Raw genomic sequence first — 26,257 nt, forward strand, 5'->3', positions numbered from 1 at the left:
GTTCCTGGTTTTTCCGAATGGTTATTACTACTAGTCTGTTGTCCCTCAAAACCCACAATCACGTCCCGTCGAAGACGCCTGTGAAGGCAGAGCAATGCTGGACCTGCACGCGGCTATCTGCAAGCCCTTCTCTCCCTTTAGCTGCTAGACGTATTATGGAGTGCGACGATGTTGCAGCGGCTGTGTTGTGTAGGCTTTCCAATGCTTTCATCGTGTTGAGTCTCTTGCCTCGATATGAGTGTGTGGAATGTCACTTTTGCACTTTTTCGTTCTCACCGAGTGAATGAAAGCTGGTGGTTCAGAAAGGGTCATGTTAGGGTGGGCCGGTCGACAACTTGTGTACAGTTTTCAGCAAAAATGAAAAGAGTGTGTTCCTCTCTCTCTATTTTTTGAGTGTAGGGACAACTTATCATTTCGGTTACGAGATTTCTTTTTTCTTCTGTGTTGAGTGTGTGTTTGAAGGATGGCGAAAGGAAACGGATTCTAAAGTTGCACTTGCGTGCATTTCAGTACTACCCAGCGTTTGTTAGCCATGTACCGGAAGTATAATCATATATGTAGGAATGAATTGGAAGCTGTGCATCACGCAGCAGGTCGGTCTGAACGTGGAAGCGTTGACAGCGTAACACGAACGTCTCAACCGTCCTTTTATTTCTACGGGATGCAAACGTTCTCGCACGTCGACAATCGGAAAAGTGCACACCATATTCGTTAAAAAAAAAAAAGTAGCACAAGTTCTTGCACATCGAGAACTCCTTCAAGCAGCTTTGTTTTGTCTCTAGTTCAGATAGTCGAACTCTTCCTTGTGTTTCCTCTGTCGCACTAAACCAGTGTTTAGTGCGACAGGAAATGTACAGCAGCTTCCGTAGCAATCGCAAAAAAAAAAAAATGCAATCAGTGCTGTTTGCATCGTTCTCAATATTTTTTTAATAGCTCATGAGTGTTGTATGTTCTGGTGATACATCGCAATTGCCTGCATGCAATAGCAAAAACAGGTGAGGCGCCAAGAGGGCTTGTGGGATGTATTTAAAGAAAGTTTGGGTGCTGGGTTGTTGTTTCCAGCTGCCGGTAGGAGCTTGTTTACGGCTCCCATCTATGGCGGCTTGGCCAAAGTGACTCATTGGGTCCCACCTTCGCTTCTGTCGTCGCTGGCGTGGATTCGAGGCATGAATTGTGGTTCAAAATAAAGACTTGGTTTACTGATTTTGGACGTTGGTGTTTGCAATCTCGTGTTCTGAATTTTGAAGGAGGTCAGTGTTGTAGATGGCAGTTGACGTGTGTGCATCTTATGCCGAGTTGTGCGCAAAACCTAATGCTAGTTTGTGGTAATGCTGTCACGCGATATAAAAACCATCGTGAGGGCGGAACTAAATGCAACACACAGAAAAAAACAGACGAGAACATGTGCCTGTCCTCCCATGTTTCTTTCTGTATGGTGCGTTTAGTTGCGGCCTCGCAATGGTTTCTGTATCGAAACGCCAACTCGACCAACAGTCAACTCTTTTGCTGTCACATGACGTTGACAGTTGGGTGCTTGATTAAAAGAGCACCGACACGAAATTTCGAAGACGGTATAATGAGTAAGATAGATTTATCTAGAGACGTACACGTTACAAAATATTAAGGACAAGTTTAGCCTAGAACATACTTAAAATCAAGTTTAGGTTGCATGTCGCACAACTGAGCGAGTTGTGAAGACCCGCGCGACCCCAATATCAGTGTGGTGGGAGTGTGAACAAACCTACGTCGCGAGTTTAGTAGGCTGGTTGCTTGCGTTATATGCGATTTCTTCTCCCGTGTCTGTGGCTTGGCGTGTGATGGCTCTCAATGCAGCGTAGTGCCCATGTCAAAGTTTCGCATGCCCACGTGGCCTGCTGCGTTTACCTGCCCAATGAAAAAAAAAAAATTGTTCGCCATACAGAATTCCAACCTGCATACCAATGAAAGTATCGTAACTAATCTTGTGCGAATATTCAAACAAATATTACTGCATTCGAATGGGTTACATTCTTGAAAATTTAGAAATATTCGAAATAGAATAGGCATATATTAACCCACATGTGACCTCCTGCCAAGGTGGTTTCACTGCAGTTGCGGCTTGCTAAGCCGTGAAAGCACCTATCTAGGTGTACAAAAATCTGCATGTAACTTTCCGTGAAGGTGGTTTCATTACGGGGAGGGGGTGCTGAACCGTGAGATCACTTCATCGGGAGAAATTCGCTCTGCTGCGAAGCTCCACTTTAAGGTTAAACGAACATATTACCCTCAAATCCATTGATCATTTTTAAATTTTAAAAGCTGTAAGTATAGTAAATTTTCAATGGGCATATTTTGCAGGTTATCACTTGCGTTGTACCAAAAGTCGTATCCTGCTGCTATTCAACACTGTTTTCACCTCCTTTGAACCAAAAGGAATGGCATTTGCACAGGTGTCGTTGTAATTCTTAAAAAAAAAAACATTGTGTGGGTTTGTTGGGTTCATCTTTCCTTATAATATGCTTATATATTATTAGATTTGAAATTATTTGACCAAAATCACTATTTGCCTCGAACCTAGAATTCACTATTTGCACAAGCCTAGCTGTGACCACTCTGCCAGCCAGGCAGCCAGGCCAGAGCATAACATATCCTTATATAACATAGGAAGGGGATGGGAAAGGCAGGTGAATAAGAGGAGGGGAGAACAAGTACAGAGAGAGAGAAAATGGTAGAAGGCCAAAGAATGGCTACAGAGATAAAGGCATGAAAAGCAAAGCAAAACATACAAACACAGAGAAATGGAAAGCCATGTATAGTAAAGCACAAAGTGGGAAACACTAGTGAGGGTGTAAAAGCTTAGCGAAGCCAGGACCGGATAGGGGGCACCAGCTCTGCGGTGTGATCTGTGTGCCACCCAGTTCAAGTTGCGCGACTTTCTTCAAAACCTTAATATACAGAAAAATTATTGGCGATGATTATTGCAAGCACGGCCATTACACCGACTCGAAATGGTACTGTGCAAAATTTTTTTTCGTGTCCAAAATTTGTCCGACTTCAACCATCCAACTAAATTTCTGCAATGTTTGTCGCCACTGATCGTGTGATTAACCAGATAAAATAGCTTGACTGGGCTTGACAAAACTCGGAAGGAGCGATGCATTTGGAATACTAGTAAAGCTGAGCCCAAAAAATAAATTTGCGCTAGTAGTGCTGACTGCAGAAGACTTGGTTTACTGCAGTCAAATTTGTAGAGACTTCTTGTCGATAAAATTTTGCCCAGTTGGATCTGTAACTGTGTGCACTGTGACATAGGACTTTGTGAATTCAATGAAATATTTAACAGAAATGTCATGTTAGGTCTCCTTGCTAACATCGTGTCTCGTCGTGTGTAATGTAAACTGTGTGTGCTAGGGCATTTCATTTATGCTTTTCTGGGTTTTTGTGCTTGAATTCCACTTTGAGGCATTTTGAAAACTTCAGGTGTGACACTTTTGCACCTGTGCATTGTAAAACGAAAAGGTGTTTGGCCTTCGTATATGAATGAATGTTACAAACAGGATGGTCTAAGGGCTATGCTTGTAATTCACTGGCGCTTGCTTAAACAGATTGCTTATTTTTGTTATTCAGATCTACTTGCACTGTATATCAGTGCAACAGATAAATTTGGTGCATATTTGTCAACCAATACTTCGTTCTTCAGGTGTAGTAGAATATTTAGGGCAGCTGCAATCGTATAAAGTTTTGACCAAAGGTTGCACAAGCCATTGCAAGTGTTCTCAGTAGATAATCAATTTATTGAAACTTGAATAATATGCATTTGAACATTAGTACAAAAATATACACACCAATATACCAAGGCACAAGCCCTGATGGGGCCAAGTAGTGCAGGAAAATGTTTTAAAGTCTATATAAGTAGCATTCCAGCATGGGCTCTAGTGTGCACACACTAGTTGAAAATTTGTTTTCCCACGTAATCATATCAGCACATAGTACACTTCTGATGCAATCTGTCTCAATTATGATACTCATTACAGCCACTAAGTTGCTCATTATAATGGCTAACACAAAAGACAGGTACTCCTCCATCCCCACATCTGAGCTGTGCGTTTAAGATTCACAAAAAAACTTAATTCCATGAATGTATAAACTAACTGATGTTGGTGTCATAATACCATCAACTTGACTAAAACTCATCACCAGCAATACTTCATGGCAATACATCAATGACTATTAAAACGGTCATTGCCCAAGCACACCTTACAGATGGTTAATCAGTGAACCCACGACCCCATGCGTTAGTCATTCTCAATTATTGGCTACATTTGATTGATTGATTTATTTGTGGGGTTTAACGTCTCAAAACCACCATATGATTATGAGAGACGCCGCAGTGGAGGGCTCCAGAAATTTAGACCACCTGGGGTTCTTTAACGTGCACCCAAATCTGAGTACACGGGCCTACAACATTTCCGCCTCCATCGGAAATGCAGCCGCCACAGCCGAGATTTGATCCCGCGACCTGCGGGTCAGCAGCCGAGTACCTTAACCACTAGACCACCGTGGCGGGGCATTGGCTACATTTGTCCAGAAACCTTATGGTGTTTACCGAATGCGTCTTCCCATCTTTATTATTAGTGGACCAGAGGCGGGTAGGGGAGGCTTGCCCAATTTCTGCAGCAGATTGCTAGTAGCTTTTTGCACACGTGGAATGGACAAATTGCGGTTTCACGGTCATATACACTTATGCTGTAAAAGCATCCTGTCTGGCTTGTAGAAACTTGAGCTAAAAGCTATAGACATATCAAATTCCTGATAACACATACTGTAACAATGCAGCAGGCAATTCAAAGCGCACATACTCTATTATGGTCGGCACAGAGCAGCCGTGTGGGAGTGGTGCAACCTCGCACAGTAACGGAAACAGAAGCAGGACGTACCGTTAGCTTGTGTCAACACATACGCTCATATTTGGAACTCGCATATTGCTCATGAAACACTTGTTCACCCTAGAATGTATGCACGCCGAGTGTGCATGCTGTCCGTTATCCGAGCGCACATGCTCCTTTTCTAACCCAATGTTATCTGAAAAAAAAAAAAAAACATTTGCACTAACGGGTGCTTTTATTCAGACACCTGGGAATTAGTCTGAATTCTCAAATTTTTCTCTCCCTTTGGCCATCTTCTATGGACTACAGCAACAGGAACATCTGCTTAGGCATATTCAGGTTTCTTGGTGACACAATAACTCTTTGTTAATTTATTCCCAATCAATATTACGTACTTCGAAATTTTTCTCAATATTCGACTGTTTTCCATATAACTGTATTATTCTTATTTCTGCGTGAACTAGACGTTCTTCAGTTTTTGCTTATACTTCGTGGAATATTTTGCAGCGCAACGGGTTAGATACGGACAGAGAAGGGACACAGTGCTGTGTCCCTTCTCTGTCCGTATTTAACCCGATGCGCTCTAAAATATCCCACGATGAACATCCACCAACTCGCGGTTCTGCGTTTGCTTATACTCTAGGCGACCAATCTATTTTTCGGTCGTCCTCCATCTCAATTTAAAAGGTTTCGCCCATACGCTAACCACAGATTTGATGGTGGAGCCACCGTAGTGGGTAGAGGCAAAGAAACGAGGAACAAGCAACCAAGCTAGCCGCGTTTATAATATTGTGCTTATATACATGGTATATAAAGTAATGTTGCTACAAAACTGTGCGCGCGTATCACAGCTTGGCAGCTTCGGCCGGTTTCGGACCGAGCCACTTCTTTCCCATGACGTGTGCCATCACTTCGAACCTGTCGCTGCCGAAGAACACCTCGGGTTTGCCCGCTACGTGCGCCACGATCGTGGGCGCTCCGAACGCTCTGTACTCGTCCACCGCGAGTTTCGTGTTTTCCAGTAGCGCCTTCTTGACTCGATCCTCCTTGATCATGGCGAGGGCGTCCTTAATCGCGTCCTCCTGCATTCCCGCGGCGCGACCGACCTCGGCTACGCTGTCCTCTTCGGCGATGTCCTTGTTGTCCTGGTAGAAGCGCTTCCAAAATCCTCGCGACACTTCCTCCAGGTGCTGAGGGTACTTCATGTCCAGCGCGATGAGGAACCGCTGCGGCTTGATCGTCGACTTGGTCGTGATGAACTCCAGGAAGAAGTCGGGCGGCTTGATGGGCACGCCGTAGAAGTTCGAGAGTCGACGCAAGTCCGTCGTCATGTAGGACGCCTTGTTGGGCACCAGCGACGGAGGTCTGTTGTTGGACTCCTTCATGACGCCGCCCAGGAAGAAAGGCTTCAGCTTGAGGTCCAGGTTCCACGGCGCCCTGTAGCGCGTCAGGGTTTCGAACGCCAGGTAGGAATAAGGAGAGATGACATCGTAGAACAGTTCGACCGTCACACGGGAAACCGCCATGTTTACGTACGTGCGCGCGACATCAAGCCAAACGCAAAGTCGAACCGGATTTAGTCGATAAAAGAACTCATTGCTTCTCGTTTCTCTGGCGTCTCCACCGAGCAATGCAGCTTGTCTTGGTTTCGATGGAGCGTTATCAACTGTTATCGCATACAGCTAGAATGCGCACGATAAACAAACAGCTAGACGTCGTAGCTTTGTCGTCTGCTACTGGATCTTTAGTGGCTTGTTCAAAGCGGTCGTGGTTAGAAGCACGGCTCGTATTGATAATATTTGTACTACTTTATAAACTTGTTTAAGGAAGCCAAAGCGGTCAAGTTCTTTGCAGTAAATTGCGCTCCGCATCAAATTTTATGCCAGCAATCATGAGTTACTTTTTGAACACGCCCCGATAAACTGCGAATTTGACTGTCGAATAGTAGGCTAACGTTTTCTCGCCTGCATCGCAATTCGAGCGTGCATAACTTCGTTGCAAACGGAAGTTCACGTTAAGCGGACGTGCCGACAAAAATTCAATAAAGATGTTGAACTAGCGAACATGGAGCCACATTCGTCGCCACAAGGCGTCGCTAAGAGCGGTTGGGACATTTCGTGTTTTATTATTTTTGTTTTTCAACGTGTTGGTTCCCTCGGGGCGGTTGCCGTCGTGCGTGTGAAACGTTGGCGGCGACTTGCCTTTGATCTTCAAAGCGTAGCCGCCCCTCCTTGCCGCAGGCAGTCAACAAAGTGTACAAGGAAAAAATGTAGAGAGGGTCGGTCGCTTCGCCGCCGCTCGCCGAGCCTGTTCTTCGCTGCAAGCAAAGGGCAGAGCTAGGCAGAGCTTTAATCGTAATCAGATTCGCCGGCCCCGGCAGCAAGGCTCCCCCCTACACTTTCTCGCTTGCTTGGACTGCTCAATTTTTGACGCCTGTTGAGCACGTGCGGGCTTCTTTCACGCTTCTGGCCAAAACACGTGCTACTGAAGTAGGAAGGAGAGTTCCTCGGCAGAACCGACGAACCAGTTTAAAAAAAAATAGAAAGCGGGTTTAGGGGGGACAAACAGAGAGCGGTACGTCTTTGGGGTTGCTTGACAGGGCTTCACTATTTGAAAAGCCGTCGGCTAGTACAAAATGTGGTTCTGAGAAGGCATTCCGCGCGAGCCCGCGGTTGCTTTTACAAAAACACACTTGAAGCGTACCAAGAATTCTCGGACAGCGAAGGAAGTCCAACCGCCTTTCCAATAGAAGCGGCCAAATCCTTTCAATTTGCGCGCTGAAACGAAACGGTCAATTAAACTCACTGCCACGCAAAACAAAAGCGCGGGGCCGTACGGCGCTCATTAAGAAAATTTGAACCGCGGATACCGGCGGTATTTGTTCCATTCAAAATTTCCGATTGGTCCGCCAGAACGATGACGTTTAACTAGCGGGCGTCGTGATTGGGCCGTTTTTTGCATGACGTTGGCGGCGGTGTTGGTGGAGTATGGCGCCGTCGTGGACATGTGCGGCGATGGTGGGGGACGGAATTCGCAGTGCGGGATTTGGCGTTGAAGTTTAGTGATTGTGGTTACAGCTCGTTCTCGAGGTTCGGGCGGTACTTGCCGAAGACGACTACGCAAGCGGTTGGGATCGTCACGACGCACCGTGCCCGTGCTGGCGTGCGCAAGCGCTAGGCCTAGCACTCGTTTTCGCTTCTGTTTTTTTCATCTCTTCGGCCCGTCTAGCGAGAGCTTGAGCAACGAACACCGGTGAGTAGAATGCCTGAGGATTGCGCTGTGTCCAAGTTCGGTGTCTGCACGAAACACTGCTCCTACTTTCGCAGCAGTTTCGATACAGGCTAACTAGAAAACTTCGTGCCGAAACTTTTGCGGTGTCCTACGCTCCAAAGTTCTCGAAGTTTTGCTGCGTCGCTACTGGAAGTAAAAGTCGAAAGCAAAAGTTGGCCAGCCGCACTCTGAACATGCGACCAGCTTTCGTGTATCAACTCTAAGGCTAGGCCTATTGCGCTGAGTACTTATCGTTTATTCCGGCTACCGTGATTCGGTTTCAAACTGCCCGAGTCAAAACGGCAGTGCGCAACTTTCTGGTGGTCTTACCTGGGTGCGCCACGCATTGGTTGCTTTTTTGTTCACCGACTCATCCCCGTAGGTGCTGGCTCTTCTCAGGCGAACGTGCCAATGGTGTATTTGCTGTCTTACAAGAGATTTTCGCACATTGTTTTTTGAGCAGCGATACCACCTCCCCGTTGGCAATTAACGCATGAAGCTTTACACCAGTTCGAAACACAAACGTAATTAAGTCTGTGGCACTCGAGTAGCTGGAGCAAACGCCGCCCCTACGATGTTATTGAACTTGTCTGTAAGCGCTTTTAGGTGGTAACGATGTTCAAAACTGCGCGAATTCATCGAGAAATTACTGGTATCTCTGCAAACTTAAAACGTGTCGACTTAATCTGGCGTACGCTGAGTGTAGTTAATCGCATCTTACGCCAATAACTTTGTTACCCAAGTCTGATGGGCAAGGCGTCTAATGTCGAACGTAATGGCTAAACTGTGTTACCTGTTGCGTTCAACGCCTTGAACTTTCTCAACACTCCCGGTAGATTGACACAGCGCGGTCATAACTGCACGCTTAAACACATCTGATGACATATCGCTTCTTTTACCGATAGTCTGGTGTTAAAGGCAAACTATCGTGTCGGGGGACGAATATCTAATCTCGTATCGTAAGCACCCGCGTGATTTCTCGTTCATGGTGTGACTACAGTGTACTAGTACACTGTAGCGTGCCTAAAGAAACCAGAAATAACACGGGAACCAAAGAGCAGCTTCCGCGATAGCTTCGTAGAAGCCAGCGGCGATTGAAGTGCCACCTCGTTTCGGTTAATACGGCCGCGTAAGTGCTTACGTGAGCGTTTTTTTTTTTTTTAATTTAGTTTCTATCGGGAGGTTTAAGCACACTCGAAACAATGCACATCCCTGATATTTTTGGAGAGCACTGAAAGTGGTGCTCGGATTGTGGGGTGCGCGCGCGCCTAACAATGGTTTTAGCGTTTCGGAGACAAGCGGGGAAGGATGGATACATTTTGAGTGCCCTCTCGAGCTTCCAAAACCGCATCTTCGAAAAAACCGCGAACTCCATGCCCGGAGGGTGTGCTCTAACGAGATCGAAATTTCCGAGCACGGTTTGTCGATATTTTTTTTTTTTGTTGCTTTAACCCACCACGAACCGCATAGCGCGATGATTTTGATATGAAAAGTTTCTGTAGTTCGGTTTATGGAACATGCTGTGTGTGTGTATTGAGGCAGATTGATTTTTAATTTTCGCGGATTGTGGTCACCGCGCGATGTTTTTGATATAGAAGTTCCTCAAGTTCGGTTTATGAAAAAAAACGCGCATTCGAAACGTGTGTGCTGCCATGCCGCTTTGAGCCGTTCGTTGACGGTACGAGGATTTTCTTATTGGTGGATTGATCTCTTGTTTCGGGTATTGTGGATGGCCCCGAGGGGGGCAAATCGCGTCGGCGCGTAGCAGACGACGCGAAAATATGAATAATAAAATATATGCAGCGTGGGTGGTCCGGGCCGTCCTCGCGTCGCGATAAAATCGAATTTTTTTGTCGGAGTTACGAAACGACGCGCGTTGGCGCCGAGGGCTCTCCATTTTTGAGGATGTACTCGCGATAGCGGCGCGGCAGTACCGCTATCTCGGGTGAGCCAAATGCGGATAAGTTCGCATACTATTTGGTTGATTCGTGGATAGACTAATATCGCGTCGCGTTTTCGCAGCCGTTGAATTTCGCGAGGATTGCTTATTGTGGGCACCCGCTGGTGTAGCCTAGCGGGTGGTGTGCTTGTTAAGCCTGAGGTCGTGGGTTCGGCTCCAGGCCGCCTTTCAAAAGGACCTTAGATCGCCCCTGTAGCAAGATTTGTCCGCTTGAAAGAACCTTCGTGTGGTCTAAACCTAATTCCAGACTTCTCCACCAAGGCGTGTTTCTATCACAATCGTATTTTTTTTTTTCTAATGCCCGAAACTGTCGAATTTCACTTAAAAGGATTTCTTTTTAAGCCTGTTGGGACTCAGAATACTTAGCTCACTGTATTAAGGCGCAAAATAAATTTTGTCAAAAGTGAAAAGGGTACGGGAAAATACAATGAAGCGCCTACTTTATCTTCGTTTCATCCCTCCTCCCTTACGCGAAATGTATTGTTGCTTCCATAGTCAAGCTTATTCCAAGCAGTCCGAATTTAACTTACGAGCGAGTTGTCAAGTATAACTAACACAAGTGTTCGGATTTTCAGTATAGCTGCATTCGCGAGTCCGACTTCCGTTCGCGCGCTCTGGAACAACTGTTCTGCGAGGCATCCCACTTTTGAGCCGCAGCTGTTGATTCCTTTTTGTGTGCTGCGCTGACTTCATTGGCTTCAGCGTCATCATATTGAATGGGTTGTCGTCAAGCGTATCGGGCGCGATTTCAAAAGCATTCGGATGCTTATAACAACCAATAAAGGCGCTGACATACCGCAAAAAAAAGGCTGCTTTTCTCGAAAAATAAAAAAAAAAAACATTTCAGAACTTCTAAGATCGTGTGAACTGATTAGCAGTTAATGAAACAGAGGTTTAACGACTAAAATTTTTCGGCTGCTGACCCGCAGGTCGCGGGTTCGAATCCCGGCTGCGGCGGCTGCATTTCCGATGGAGGCGGAAATGTAGGCCCGTGTGCTCAGATTTGGGTGCACGTTAAAGAACCCCGGGTGGTCAAAATTTCCGGAGACCTCCACTACGGCGTCTCTCATAATCATATGGTGGTTTTGGGACGTTAAACCCCACATATCAATCAATCAATCACGACTAAAATTTTATCGCGGCGCGGATCGGTGCACGTCACCTCCGTTTGCAACGGTGCATAGCTCCGCCGCGCTCGTACTTGGAATCGGTCATTTATTGTAACATTTTTTTCCCCCTCCTTCTATAACAATTATTTGTGCGTACCCGGATGTCGCCGTTCGGGGATCGGTACTCGAATGGTCGCTCTAGCGTGTAACTTCGTGTGGACAGGGAACGGGGCGTTTTCCTATTCATTTTTTTCTCCACTGGTGGCGTTGCGATCGCTGAGGGGGCGGAGCCTGCGTTGGCGCGTCGGATGCTTTGTTCTGATTGGCCGTGCGGATGCATATGCGGCAGAGAGGAGGTGTCGAAAGTGCTTCCGCGTGCGCACTAGGCGCGCTTAGATTGAAATCCAGTTCAGGCTATCTGGTAGTCCGTGGCAGGGTAATCCTGAATTTCTTGATGAAGCTCATCTCTGAGCATTTAGAGGTGAGCGAATTTTACGGTGAGTCTCTTGTTGCTGCATGATACTAGTGGAAACAAGCGGACTGGCCTCATTGTCTTAGTATCTCAATAACAGCAATTTCCCTACGAGGTCATTGCATCAAAAAAGAAATTAATCCCTTCCTGATCTGTGGTCCCGCCCCTACCAACAATCCCATATGGTTAGTCATAACGTTTCAAATACGCTAAACGGAAATCTGGCGTTAGTATCTGTGGGAGCCGCAATGCATGGCAACTTGGCCAGCAAAAGAATGATGGGTAGCTTAGGTATCTGTCCAAGCTTCATTATTTTGACTGCCTGCCACCTGCGGTGGCTTTGCTGCAAGACAAAGTTCAGCAAACGTTCAGTGGTTTTACCTCGGCACCTTTACCTGCTTAGGCTCACTACTTCAAATCGGGTGATGAACTACTCGTCGATGCACTCTTTTATCCAAGGCAGAATAAACGAAGCCACTAGTTGGTTCAAAGCTGCGTGCGTAAAGATTATGCAAGTCACGGGGCTTGCCTCTAGTAGATATTGTAGGAAACTATGGCCAAAGTGGTTCATTGTTGATTACAGCTTGTCGGACAAACGTTTATGGTTGATTCACGTGCATTTTCTCACGGCATTATGCACCATCTTTAAAAGGACAAGTAAGGTTTTTTTCCCTCTCCTTAAGCTTTGCTTTTGCTGGTTCTGTACCTGAACAGATGGAAGGTGGATATTGGTTTTGGACTTCGAAGGGTTAAATTTCAGTGTGAACACCGGGGGAGTTCGGGAGATGTAACACTCGTTGTATTTACAATGAGCATGGGGAAGCTTTCCGTAAAAATGATGATGGAGCAGCCCCGTTTTTTACCCACCCACTTGAGCTCTGCCGGCAACGGAATTTTGGGGGAAAGGTTAAACGGCACAACTTGGGAATCCCTTTGCAAAGTGAAGCTCTCCTGCTCGCAGTTGCTTTCGTCGACGCACCATTATCGTGAGCTATCCGTACGTTATACAAGCAGGGCGTGCAGTGCGAGACTCGCTGTACTCTTTTCATTGCCCTTAGGCTGGGTTGAGGCACGTGTTTCTGCTGAACAGTGCACAGGAACGAAAGCAGGCTTTTACCGTGGCTCAAACAGTGCCAGAAAACGACCGAAAACACAAAAGAGGGGAAGCAATACAAGCAGGCGCAGACTATCAAATGGAGGTTTAATCCAAAATACAGGCCAATTAAAGGGCAAGTTGAGATAACTTGCACAGATTGCATGACAGGAGAAGGGGCAATCATAGTGATACTTCTAATAATGTAATATTAATAATGTAATGATAGTTGTAATTATGGTGGCCTAAGCTGGTCTCATTTCGATGTGTGTACTGCACAGTGTCAGTGCATGTTAACCAACACCTGATGCCAAAATTTCAAAGACCTCCGTTACGTCTCTCATAACGATGCCATGGTTTTGCAACGTAGAACTCAAATATTACTACTTATAATAATGCTGTTGCGTGGTAATGCCTGTCCTATGTAATCTTGTCCTTTACATTTATTAGCGTGGTGTTTAGAATAAAGCTCCAGTTGATAGTCGTCGCCTGTTAGTATTCTTTCGCTTCTGTGTTCTGGTTCCTATTTTTACGCTGTTGGAACTATTAACCACTACTGAATGGCCCAGCTTATCACATTTCTGCTGTTTGACCATGCTGTGGTGGCTCTGAAAAGTGGTGAAAGGGACGAGCGATGTTGCTGGGCTTTGGTGTTTCCCGCCTCTTGCCCTCCGCTTATTGGGGGATTCCACTCTGGCTTCTAGGTGTAAGTGGTTCGTTTTTGTAGGTAGTGGCGTGTCCCGTTGCTTAGATTTAGCAGTTATTGTACAGTTCGCTCCCCCCAAAAAAGGTTTCCTGGTACCTTTTCAGGCAGAGAATTACCACCTCCGGTTGTCACCTACTACTGAACAAAATGAGAGATTTCAGGGGCTACCTCCGCCTTTTCGTGCACGTAATTTCTCATGCTCCCAAGGGCAGCCAAATGCCCACAGCATTCTGCCACTAAACACTGCTAGCTTGCATGTTTGGTTCATCTTTGGTGGCCACATCACAGACGAGGAGAGATCTGTTCACTTTACGGATATATGCCCCGCCGCGGTGGTCTAGTGGCTAAGGTACTCGGCTGCGGACCCGGAGGTCGCGGGTTCGAATCCTGGCTGAGGCGGCTGCATTTCCTATGGAGGCGGAAATGTTGTAGGCCCGTGTGCTCAGATTTGGGTGCACGTTAAAGAACCCCAGGTTGTCGAAATTTCCGGAGCCCTCCACTACGGTGTCTCTCATAATCATGTGGTGGTTTTGGGACGTTAAACCCCACATATCAATAAAAAAAATCAATCTTTACGGATATATAAATGCACATTATAGGGGGCTAGAGTTCAAGCACAGATTGTCGCATCTACCTCTTGGTGTACATTCCGGATGGTGAAGTGCTATTAGGAATGGCGACTTTTCTTGTCTGAACGACCTGTGTTCTTTTATTGTGTCAGTTTCTTGTAGTGCTTCACCATCTTTAGACACTGAAATGGCTTAAACTTGGCATATTATACTGTAGAAAAAGTTCATTGTCCATTTGTGATCATGGGCTCGTCATAAGAAAAAGCAAAGAAGCTTAAAGGGGCCCTGAAACACTTTTTCAAGTAACCATGGAATGGACTCGCTAGAAAAGCTTATTTCCTCACGAATTCAATGCCGCAAAAATTTTAAGAATTTGTCCAGTAAGAGCGGAGATTTGTCGCACGCTACAATCGCACTCTTTTCTCTCGTCCCGACGAAAGTGCTGGAAGCTAAGCAGGGGGCGGATGGCTTGGGCAAAGAATATACGTCACGCGCACCTCGTGACCTTTAGCACTTTTTTTCTTTTTTATCGAATATGCGGTTTTTTTCAGTGTGGTCGCCCGTGCACGTTGGGACAAGTGGCAGCCTCCTGCTGCGATGCCTGTATTGACCAAGCATGCCACGAACAAACCAGCCAATGGCTGATAGTAGGCCCTCTACAGCGATTTTTGAGCTTCCTTCATCATTTGTTGAGAGAAGAGAAAGCAATTTTTAGCTGACTTTGGTAATTTATTGTGCATTGCAGGCTGCGTGCTGCACTATAACACTTGGCTTGCACATTCTCGGGAGCCTCTACTACGGATTAGCAGCGTTTTCTGACCATGCTAAAAAATTGTTGCAGGGCCCCTTTAAAGCTGTATTTTTTAATTTTGCAGTAAGGTCCTGGCACCCAATCATCAGTTCTTTTTTTGTGGATTTCAAAATATTTGTTCATTTTGCAGTGACATTGGGCTTATGATGTTTCCCGGAAATTTGCCTTCCCTGAAATTTGCCATGTTCTATCTATTGCTCGCTTAGAATGCGGTGTATTTAACTTTTAAAAACAGAGTATGCAAGTAAATAGAATGTTATGCTGGTGGGCTATTTGATACTGCTGCACATCTCTAGGTCCACTGCAAATAAACACCGTGACACAACACTACTAACAACTGGTGGTTTGGGTTTGTTGGGTATTGCTGCAGTGTATCTTGATCACATATTTCATGGTTCACATGGTCATCCTTTGGGGTTGGGGGCAAAGGTACTTCGCAGTGCTCCCTCCCTCCTTTCAGGCGATCAGGACATCCCCCCCCCCCTTCTCATGCACGTGCTTATGGTTGTACAAGCAGTTCAAATAGGGTAACTAGATGCATTCAGAATGTACAGGAGCAGCAGTTCTGTGAACCTCTGATTAGTTGCATTGCCAAAAAGAAGGTACGATGCCTGTTGCAATTGTGGTGGTAGGTGATACTGTTGCACAATTTGAGGTTGGAACGGTGATTTTGAGTCCCTCCTTTTCTCTTGTACAATGGTGCTTGCACTGTGGTTGTGTGCAATAAACCATCATTCTTTAGTAGTGCTGTGCTTATGTCATCTTGTAACGAGCGCTGGTATCCCAGCGATTCCTTTCTGAGGTTGTGTCTGAAATCGAAGTGCCCATGGCAGTACTCGTTTCTGAACTTCTGTAGGCCACTTTTCCACCCGAGGGACAGAACGCTGCTGGTACTCCGCTTGGTGCAGATCTCCTGTTACAGTAATTATAGATTAGTTAAAGTTGATACTTGTTTCTCCCATTCCAAGGTACACACAATTAACAAAAATATATTGAATGGGGAATAATGTGGAAGTCAATATTTAAACAAGGCAGGTACTGATTTGATCAAGCATATTAATAGCTGAGCACAAGGTTCAATCGATCCAATTAGTAGACATTATTAGAGGAGTACTGACACGAGTTTGAGACATTGCGGGAGGGACTTCTGTTTCCTTGTTATTCGGTGTTGATGCTGTCGACACCTGGAAGTCGGACAGTACGTATTGTGGGTACACCCCCCTGTAGAGTTGTCTGCACCGCGTGGCGCACGTGTCTCGCCCCAAGGCTTTGTTTCTATGGTGACCACCGCCGGGCGATAGATGGCGTTGTGTTCGCTTTGAGTACCACTGTTGGTAGAGTGGTAGCACCGGCGGTGGCCCCTGGCGGAAGGCAGGCCTTGGTGGTGGGCTAAAGTTGAGCAAGCTCTTTTCTGCGCGTGGCGGCTGCCGCGAACGGTTGTCTGTAGCGCGGGTCCCCGGTGCTCGGCACCGCGGGCTTCGCGCCGGGGTCCCATGTGGAAAGTCAGGCGTTGTTGACGCTGCCTTGGGTATGTGTTAGTGTGTTGGGTGTGTTAGTGTGTGTTTATGATGTTATTGTGTGTTTAGTGTGTCACTGCGTTATGTTGTTTGTATGGTTGCGAGTTAATTAAAATTGACGTATTATTCGGCAGGCGATATCGCCATCTAAATTAGTTAATAAATGTATGTATGTTGTGTGCTTTGTACCGACCGCGTCTGCTGTGTCCGTTCACTCCAAGAGCGTGGCGTGGCGATGCGCAGCGTTCGCCTCGCCGAGACCCCACAGTATGAAATAGTTTACTTAGATTTTTAAAGCTTCATTGCTGACCACGATATATTATTCTGATGAGTTAGCATTATTTCACTGAGTTTATGATATCTGCGCACTGCATGCAACATAAATTGACGAAATAACTGACGGTGTCAGTGGATGACAGTCCACTCAGTCTTTTTGTGCATCACGAACAGATGACAAATAGTATTTACCCTGTTGTAGGTCGACCCATTTCTTCTCAACTAGAAATCTGAAGTTGGGGGGGGGGGGGGGGGATCGACAATGATCCCTGCACATTTTTGCAAAGCTAGCTTTCCTGCACAGCTTTCAAGCACTGTCATGAAGTCACCTCGGCACAGCGATAGTTTCACGGTTTGTTAAAAAAAATTTTTTTTATAAAAACGTGCTTGTGCTCCCTTTTTTGTTTTGCGATTTTGAAAGAATTGACCAAGCTACGAGCCGGCTTACAGTGATGTTAATATGGCATGTGGCGCTAGTACATCGTGTGTTGCAGTCTTATCGTCGCATCACATTGCAATGAGACGTCACTAGAAACCTCAGCTCTCAGCATTGAAAACAAAAGTGCATTTTTTTAAGTAGCGGTATCAAAAATATATTTGATGAATTGCAACGCATCGCAATACTCGAAACAAGTGTTTCATATGCAGTAACAATCCAAAAATTATATATTTACGGTTCGTGTCAGTGTTGTCTTAAAATCTTTAAAAATAGTTTACTTGGATTTTAATACACTACTTCCAACGCGATTCTTGCGCTGCTGAGGCTCCCTGAATGTTGGCTGCAGCACACTCTTTCAGAGACTCTGTGACAGCTTGTTGGAAGGTGCAAACGTCGAAACGGACAATGACCTTTCAGGCTCTTCTTGAGCTCTGGGAGAAGATATGCCTGCCTCTCATCAGTGGCTGTATCAGGGCTCATTTAGCACTGGTAGGAGCCTAGAAGACTTTTTTTTTGTTTGCGAAGCAGAAGCTTAAGAAGTTGCCGTTTTGATGGAGTTTCACGATGGTGCAGAGTAACCGGGAGAAGTCGCAGCAGCCGACTTTCAGAGAGCCTCAGCGCCATGGTCATTGCATTAGAAGCGCAGTACGAAGCAGGAGGAAACTATTATGAAGAAACGTAATGTGTACCGATTGGATCAACCGTTTTTTTTTTTTTTGCCATACCCAGCTTTATTACGGCAAAGCCTGTATTTTGAATTGAAAATACTGCATGTTAAAGGGGCTGAAGTCCACTAGTCGATCAGGTCGCTGAAGACACATGCAACGTGAGTATGAACGACTGCCCTGGCGCAGATCCGCACCATGGGGCAGGCGGACTTCCTTCAGAGGCGGCGGGGAGGCGGGCGTTGGCGGTGGAGTGGGGCGCCCGTCTGAGGAAGGATGGAGGATGGCGACCCCGGAGGTCGCCACCCCGCGGAAGGCGCGGACAGCCGGTACCACCGCGAGGGCTCGCCACGGCCGCCATGGGACCCCGGAAAGGTGAGCATGTGTCTACTGCCACCCTCCTCCCTGCCCTCGGAAACATTGCACCCGTGTGGCTGGAAAAGCTGGTGAACGACGACGGCGGCATTTTGTCTGTTACGCTGCTCCTGTCTTCTTGCAGGGCAGTGTGGAGGCATATGCTTCAGCCATTTTTTTTTGTCAAAAAAAGTAAGCACGGACAGAAGAGAAGAGATATCGTGTGGGGAATGGTCCACTTCACCTTTTGTCTGAGAGCGGCATTCTCCTTTCAAGACCCCACAGTACAAAACGGAAGAAAAAGGAAATGCAGAAAAGCAAGAACAAGGTTAAGGGGCACGTGCGGGGGCAATCTCGTATTCTTTGTTTGTCAAACGACGGGCTGTGGAAGACTGCGAGCGTTGCAAAGTGCAACATTTGGGGGAGGGGGACGGTACTTAAATATCTTAGCCAGAAAGGCTAATCAGTTCAGCTTGTTACTGCTCCTTGCAACAAGGGCCATTGCACACAATAGATATATATTAGAAAAATGAGTTATGGGGTGAGTGAAACGGGGAGTGCAACGATTCGAAAGAGTCAGTGAGCTTCATCGATTTACCAAGTCCCGGATCACTCGCGGATGGCCTGCAGACGCCTCGGCTCACAGGTGGCTACGTCACATGCACGTGATCTAAAAGTCCCGAGCCAGCCCGAGCGGCCTCGGGCTGGCTCGGGACATCTGCGCGCTTGATGCTGACTTCATCCAGTGTGGCGTCTGCTATGCCAGGCTAAGCCGTCTGCTCCCTCCATAGCTCAAACACAGGCCACAACGCTGACCCGATTCCAACCTAAACAGTAGTTAGGTAGTGAATCATACCTGTTTCTGTTGTGATGCAACTTACTGTAAGTGAACTACTCGAGCGCGTGCGCATCGTAGAGAGGCACGGTCGTTCCACCGCTGCTGTTTCTACCAGCGGGTATAACGGGTGTTTGCCCGACCTTCGGGAATACACACATGCTCGGCGTGGCTCAGAACACCGATGGCAAGAACTGGGTGCACTAACAAATCGAATTCCAGAAACATGCGAGAAGCGGACAGAAAAGCAAAGAGATAGCAAAAGCACATAGAAAATTTCCCGTGTCTAACTTAAGATGGCAGCACAGTATGCTCACCGCGCTGTCGTCTGCCAGCTGCCCGAAAGAAATTGTTCGGACGGTCCCGGGCCGCCCGCAAGCCACCAGGCACGTGAAAAATGAACATGCACCCGAGCGATCCCGGACCAGTGGGCGGAGCTTCCAGTTGGTCCCCGAGAAAAACGAATGCGGCGCTGGCGTCCGGGCCCGTCCTGGACGTGTAAATCGATGAAACTCAGTGTGACTGTCAGAAAGAAGACTTAAAACTGTTAGTTTGTGTATGTGGCATCATTTGTTAAGGGTAGAGGAAGCAATTTTTAGCTGGCTTTCAAGTTTATTTGCATGTTTCTCGACGGTGTAAGAAAAATAATACCCCTGTCTCACGTGGCAACTTAAGTGCATTTTGAGAGAATGTACTCACGCATACGAACTGTCATTTTGGCGGTTAGCTGCTACATGAGCAAGCGAAGTGTACTTTGGAAACGATGACAGTAGCATTTGTTGGGTTTGTAGCGCAATATATATTTGTTATGTCGGACCACGTTGTCTTGGCGGAAGTAGCACCAGTGGCACACGCTGTCGTAAACGACTAGAAAATGGCTCTCCTACAAATTTGCAAGTGTGCGTGGAAATAAACAACGCGATGGGACACAGCCATTGCACAGCATGTGCTGTTGTATCCCCCTAGCGGACGTGGCCGCAAACTGCTTGAGGGTGAGCGTAGTGCTAATTCTTGCCGATTTACTTGTTTTAATACATAGCAGAATCCTTTATAACGAAAGCAATAGTTTAAAAGTAGTATGAGCGCGGCTTTAGGCAACAGCGTACTTTTGTGAAAGCCACTGGTACCTCGTAGCAGCGAAGTGAGGATGTGGGACGCACTTGCTGGAAAGTGTACTTTGCAGCGAGTGACACTAAATTTTCTCGAGTGACACTCGCGGCTAAGTGTACTCGCTCGAAGTGCACTTACGTTGCTGCGTATGACAGGGGTAGATAATGTTCAGCTTTTTTGCCGCCTTTCCGCCCCGCATGTCGCAGCGCCCCCCACGCAACTGCGACCAGTGCATGTCGCGGAACATTATTTGGATGCGGCTCTCTGTTGTGGCGCAGGAGAGTGTCCACACCTAAATTATTTTTCGCGGACTGCAGTTCCACACTGCCTGCGGTGCTACAAAGTGCAGCTCTCTAGTTCGTAAGAGCTGACTACTAATCGGCAGGATTTTCGGACTACGTTCAAAAAGTGCTGCGGAGCCCCTTTGAAGGCATGCTTTTCTTTGTTTTTCTTACTTGCAGGGGTTTCCGGAGGAAATGGGTTACTCTTCCTCCGTCGGTCGCGGTTCCAGCTGCGGATTGGCCTCTACGGCGTCCGACAGCGGCCGGGCGGCGGCGGGTTCCTCGACGGCGACCGGGGGACCGCTCCGTTGGGCACAGGACCTACGAAGCCTGCTGGTTGACCTGGAGGGCCTGCGCCTCTTCGAGCAGTTCCTCGAACAGGAAGGGGCCGAGAAACACGGACTGTACTTCTGGTTTGCCTGCAATGGCCTTCGCTCCTGCCCCGAGCCATCTGTCCAGTTACAGGTGAGGGCGATGCGCAACTCTTCAGTCTTTATTTTCCTTCATTACCCTCTTCACTGCCAAACAAAGGTGTAGGCAAAAAATGTGTACAGCTTTCAAAATCCTTTTTTTCACATGCCACCAAAAGGGATTAAGAAAAGGCATTATAGCACGAATTTCATTTTTCAAAGAGTAGAAATGGGTGTCCACAAATAGGCACATTCATCATAGAATAACTAAAAGCTTAATGAACAGTTTCAATATGGGGAGTGGAAAGAAAAAAAGACAATGCTCACTTGCAACTGGACTTATTTTAGAAAGTTAGCTTCAAGTATGGCTAAGGCAAATTGTTTTAATGACTTGCTAAGATCAAATAGCACAACTTTTATTCATATTACTTGGGATGCAAGAAAATATATTAGTCGCCAACTAATTTCTTGCTCTGAATATTCACACTCAAAGGAGATTTCAGACTTTTCATTTATTTATTTAGTGCGTTTAGGCTGACTTGTTTACCAGGCCTTAAGCAGGAATAGGCTGACAAAACTTTATGCTGCAAAAGCAACATAAATACACAGAATCACAGAGACATGGTGACATTCGGGAAAATTGCCAATACACCATACAAAAAACAGCTGTAGCAAACCACGCAAACAGCATACATTAGAACATTTTTATAACAATTTACGAAAAACAGTGCAAGAAAATTGCAATGAGTAGCGTAATTTTACCCCCTGAGACCTTGAACAGAAAGGGAAGCATTGTATATCTCTGATAAATGCATGATTATGCTGTCAATAATAGTACAGTGCAGTACAGTTCGTTAAAAGTGGTTGAATGCGTTTAGAAAAAAATCGGCTGTTGGTACATTCCACAGCAGTGGTTCTCGCAAGGGGGTCCGTGGACCTGAGGGGGTCCGCAAAGCCATTCTATAATCCGCGAAACCCCCCTGCCCGCATTTTTCTTTAAGCGTGACTATGCCACGTGTTGATGAACTGTCCAAAATGAAGTGATGTGGCATGTTTGCTTGATGTTTTTGGTAGAAATAAAAGGCACCTGTTTCACGCTCTAGTTGTGTTAATTTACCTACCTATCCCCGCTCCCTCCCCTCCGCTGCAAGGGGTCCCCCATAATTTCCACCCGTCCACAAGGGGTCCCCGACACATCCATGGCTAAGAACCACTGTTCGACAGCATCGGCTTTTAGGCTATTCCACTCTCGAGTAGTTCTGGGAAAGAAAAAATAACTGAACGTATTTGTGCCATTTATGTTATCTACAACTTGCCTTGAAGCACTTCATAAATTTTCTGTCAAAGTTCCCATAAACCAAATACATTTTTGGAGCCTGTTTTTTGCAAGAATTTATGACCTAGAGTTCGAAATTTTGAACTAAATCACTTGTTTCAAGTCGTGCTGCACGGTTTTGGAAGCCGCAACACTGGATTTTGCACTGTGTTGGTCGGACTTGTGTTCCAGGGGCCGAGTGTGTAGCCTCCAAGATTGGAAGCACTAACGATCATCCAGTTTCGGAGGCCATTGGCATGCCACCTTTTCTTTTTCAGTCAGCCTTATCGTGATCATTGCTAGATAAGCAGCACATTTAGTATACATTTCTTTTGTGCATTTTTTTTTCTTACTTGGTTGTCATTCTGCATGAGATTATCTTGGGAGTGCGAGAAGTGTGTTTTAGAGGCATTATGCGTCAGGCTTTCTCTGCCATTGTGGTTGCTCAGTGGTTACGGGGCTTAGCCGCTAACTTGAAACGTGTAGGTTCCATAGCAGCTACATTCTACATTTCAACGGAGGTGAAATCCTGGATTCCCATGTCCTGTGCGATGTCAGTGGGAAGAATGCCAGCTTCCCGGTACCTGAGGCTATGTAGTTTGGAGAGTAGTTTTTGCCCCCGTGGTTTCTGGGAACAGTGGTTATTAATCTTAATTACCTTATGAACTAATTGACATGTAAGTATAAATGCATATTTTGGGGATCTGCAAAGAAAACCATAAATCGCAGTTTCGTCAATCTTGATATAAGAGATTGATTACTCTCGGAACACACCCCTTTGATGAAGCCAGTTTTAGGCACTTTTGAGAGGTTAACTATGAAGGTACTGAAGTTCATGATGAGACAAGCGCAAAAAATACACACACTCGGAGAGGACACACACACTCATACACACACTCAGAGAGGACACACACACATACACACACTCAGAGAGGACACAGACAAGCACTTAAGCGCTTGTCTGTGTCCTCTTTGAGTGTGCATTTTTTGCACTTGTCTCATCATGAACCATTACCAACACGCCCAACTGGCAGTCATCCTTGGTGCTGAAGTTCCAGCACAAGTTTTACTAAATGCTTCTTTAACCTGTATTTTCTCTTCTGACGAGATACCTGTGATGAATTTACAGCAAAACGGCACTCAAAGTATGATTTGTTTGTGAATTGATGCAGTGTTTTGTTTCATCATGTAATGTTGCGACATCCCTCTCCCACGTGTGGATCGCAGTACATGAAGAGCATCTACAAGCACTACATCCGCAACAACATGGTGGAGGTGTCGCCCCCGCTCAAGGACAAGATCACCGAGCACGTCAAGCGGCTCATCGTGGACGTCTCGCTCTTCGACCAGGCGCAGCGGGAGTTCGAGCAATTCCTGCAGCGCTCGGCCTACCCCAAGTTCCTCCAGTCGGACCTCTACGTCGAGCACGTCAACAAGTGCCACGCGCTCGCGAGGGCCGCCTCCGAAGAGGCCTCTGCAGTGGCGGCGTCGGAGGGCACATCGTCTCGGGGAGACGACGGACAGGTGGACTGTTGCTACTTTGGAGTTGGCGTTATAGGCCAGTTAACAGGCTCGGAATTTTTTTTTTCACCCCCTCCCCTCCCCCCAAACTAGCTTCCGCATTTTTCGTACGCTTGACCAACCTCCTTCCAAGCACAGTGACGTCAACTCGGTGATGTGACGCAGCACACAGCTTGTCGATTGGTCTAAACCAAGTCTCAACAAACAGTAATGAAGTCAACGTCGCCGAGTTGACGTCACTGCGCGTAAAAGGAGGCTGGTAAGGCGTACAAAAGATGCGCGAGCTTGTTTGGGGGGGTGTAAAAAAAGTCGGAGACTGTCGACTGGCCCTTTAAAGGGGTGCCGAGACAAATTTTGGCCTCGCGTTTTTTCGCTGCCATGTGTTGCGGGGGGCTCCTGTTGGTCACAGCATGGCAAAGTTTGCTGCTGCACAAGGCAGATAATTAACTGCAGACTTCTCATTACCGACGAGTTTCAGTTTTGGTTTGAGAGCTCAAAAAACAAGCCGCTGGGTGTAACTATTGCCACGTAGCGTTTGCAGTGCTCGACCACTTCAGCGCGCAGCACTGTGATGCACTACCGCACGGTAGCATCAAGAAGTTCTTTTGAACTGGAAACGAGACTGCAGTTTCGCCAAATAGAACTTTCAACATGTGCGCCGCGACCAGGTACTTGCATGCAACAGCCAAGAAGTAGACTGCTAGAACTAACGTGCAAAAAAGAAAAAAAGAATGACGGCAATGACTGCAGTGCGGTGACATGAGGAAACCAAAGGAGTCACCATGGCGTCACTCCAGAATGTGTCAATACCATCAGAATTGAAACATTGAATTCATGTAAAATACCTTTCAAGGTATATTTGCTGTTGGTATTTTGCACATGATACAGTAAAAGCTCGTTAATTTGACACCCGTTAATTCGGATAATTCGGACGGCTCTATTGGTCCCGGCCAAAGTGCATGTTAATCTATGGGACCAAACCTTCGTTATTTCGTCGAAATTCGGCTCCGCACCGCTTAATTCGGACAAATGCTGACGGCTGCTGCTACACAAAAATGTGATAAAGCTGCGCTGGCACCACTGGAGTGAAACCGAAACCTGAGTGGCATCGCCATCATCATCAACTAGTGGGGGCGATCGCAGCGTCACCGAACGTCGGCGTCTTCTTTCTTCTCCACTCAGCGCCTCCGACGCCATTTTCCCTTGTGTTGTCGTGTCGGAACCATCTCTTCTTGCGGAGTTCTCTTTTTCTTCGATTGTGACCGTATTTGCATGCCACCACCATCGTGCGCTACAGTGATGGCAACACCGAAAAAGCGGCAGAGTCCACCGAGTCCACCGACGATGACTGCCCGACTTTCGATGCTGTCCTTCCCACAGATGTGACCTTTCAGGACTACATCGCGACAGATCATGGTGTCGCCACGAGTGGTCTCCTGAGCGATCAAGAGATTATTAGTGGTGTCACGGGCGCCCATGAAGACCACGATTCCGACGAAGAATCATGCGAGAAGATACAGCCGCGACCTCATCGCACCTCACGGGAAGTCTCGGAGGCGCTGTTAATATTAGAGGACGCTTGCCTGAACACTCCCGACAGCTTGCGTGCTGTTGGCCATTTGGAACATTTAAGAAAAATTGTGATGTCAGCCGGAATCTGCGCGAAAACGCAGATGACAATGACAAAATACTTCAACAAATAAAGGTATGCTTCTGCAGCTTGATTTTAAATGTTGTTTTCTCTGTTCATTCGTTAATTCGGACAGTTTTTCCGGTCTTGTGAAATCCAAATTAACGAGCTTTTACTGTATACGCATTTCACAAGAATTGATCCCACAGGCTATTTGCGGCAAAATTTTGTGTCAATACCCCTTTAAAACTGTTAATGAATCCAGACGTGTTCATTCTACATCTTACAGTGTTTGTTTGTTTTTGATAGCAGCTCTTTTGAAACTTCAAAATATTTTTTGAAAATTATTTTGCGTATGTTTGCTTTGTCACACAGAATTCTGGTGGCAGCAGCGAAGAGTTGAGTGTGGCAGCCGATGCCCCTGGTGCGGCGGTGGCAGATACGGGGTCGGGCGAGGATGACAGTTCGCCACCGCCAGTGCTGCCTCCGTTGGGCCTCGAGATCTTGCCGACGGTGAAGGAGGACGAAGAGCTTTCGGCGGGTGCGTCGCCGGCACCACTGACGCGGCGCAACGTGCGCAAGCTTTACCGGTACGGCGAGCAGCTTCCTCGACTCGTCACTCGCCTGGCGTCGGAAGCAACGTCGGCAATGTAAGTCTGCATTGACATTTTCAAGAGTGGTGCTAACGTTCGTCTCCGTACACATCTAGCATGCCGAGGCAGTACAGGAAATTGTGCCATTTGCAGATTTGGGTAAGTTCGTCTTGAGCACGCGCGGTAGACTAGGCCACAAAACATCAGCGAGACCAAGCAGACGAGCTGTCACAATCTGCTACTGAGAAAAAAGTAGCATTCCATCATTCCTTCCAAGCTGATACAGTCTCTACTATGACACTTGCTGTACTGTACATGCATTTGTTGTGGGAGGATTCATATAGCGAGCTTCCTTCGTGCCCCTGTGCTGCTCCAGACTGTGCACAGGTGCGGCACATTGTTTGTTAAACTAATGCATACCTGCCAAGTCTCTTGGATTTTCCAGGAGACTTATAT

At 46.8% G+C, this 26,257-nt stretch overlaps 2 protein-coding genes across 2 annotated transcripts in view; one reads left to right on the plus strand and one right to left on the minus strand.

The window, feature by feature from the left end:
- Positions 1 to 5,628: 5,628 nt before the first annotated feature.
- LOC119180343 (glutathione S-transferase kappa 1) lies at positions 5,629 to 6,541 on the minus strand. Its single transcript, XM_075869040.1, has one exon. The coding sequence runs from the start codon at positions 6,389 to 6,391 to the stop codon at positions 5,711 to 5,713; it is 681 nt and encodes a 226-aa protein (XP_075725155.1). The 5' UTR covers positions 6,392 to 6,541; the 3' UTR covers positions 5,629 to 5,710.
- A 1,418-nt stretch (positions 6,542 to 7,959) lies between these two features.
- Positions 7,960 to 26,257, plus strand: part of Axn (protein axin) — a 31,536-nt gene continuing 13,238 nt past the window's right edge. Inside the window, exons 1-5 of the mRNA XM_037431393.2 lie at positions 7,960 to 8,117; positions 17,942 to 18,127; positions 20,513 to 20,797; positions 23,285 to 23,581; positions 25,584 to 25,858. Of these exons, the coding sequence (XP_037287290.2) occupies positions 18,029 to 18,127; positions 20,513 to 20,797; positions 23,285 to 23,581; positions 25,584 to 25,858 (956 nt within the window). The 5' untranslated portion in view covers positions 7,960 to 8,117; positions 17,942 to 18,028. The remainder of the gene's footprint in view (positions 8,118 to 17,941; positions 18,128 to 20,512; positions 20,798 to 23,284; positions 23,582 to 25,583; positions 25,859 to 26,257) is intronic.

Source organism: Rhipicephalus microplus, chromosome 7 (genome assembly GCF_043290135.1).
Source record: "Rhipicephalus microplus isolate Deutch F79 chromosome 7, USDA_Rmic, whole genome shotgun sequence".
Classification (NCBI taxonomy): domain Eukaryota; kingdom Metazoa; phylum Arthropoda; class Arachnida; order Ixodida; family Ixodidae; genus Rhipicephalus; species Rhipicephalus microplus.

Bases quoted from the DNA above. Each gene is read 5' to 3' on its own strand.
- LOC119180343 (XM_075869040.1), bottom strand. From the start codon at position 6,391: ATGGCGGTTTCCCGTGTGACGGTCGAACTGTTCTACGATGTCATCTCT.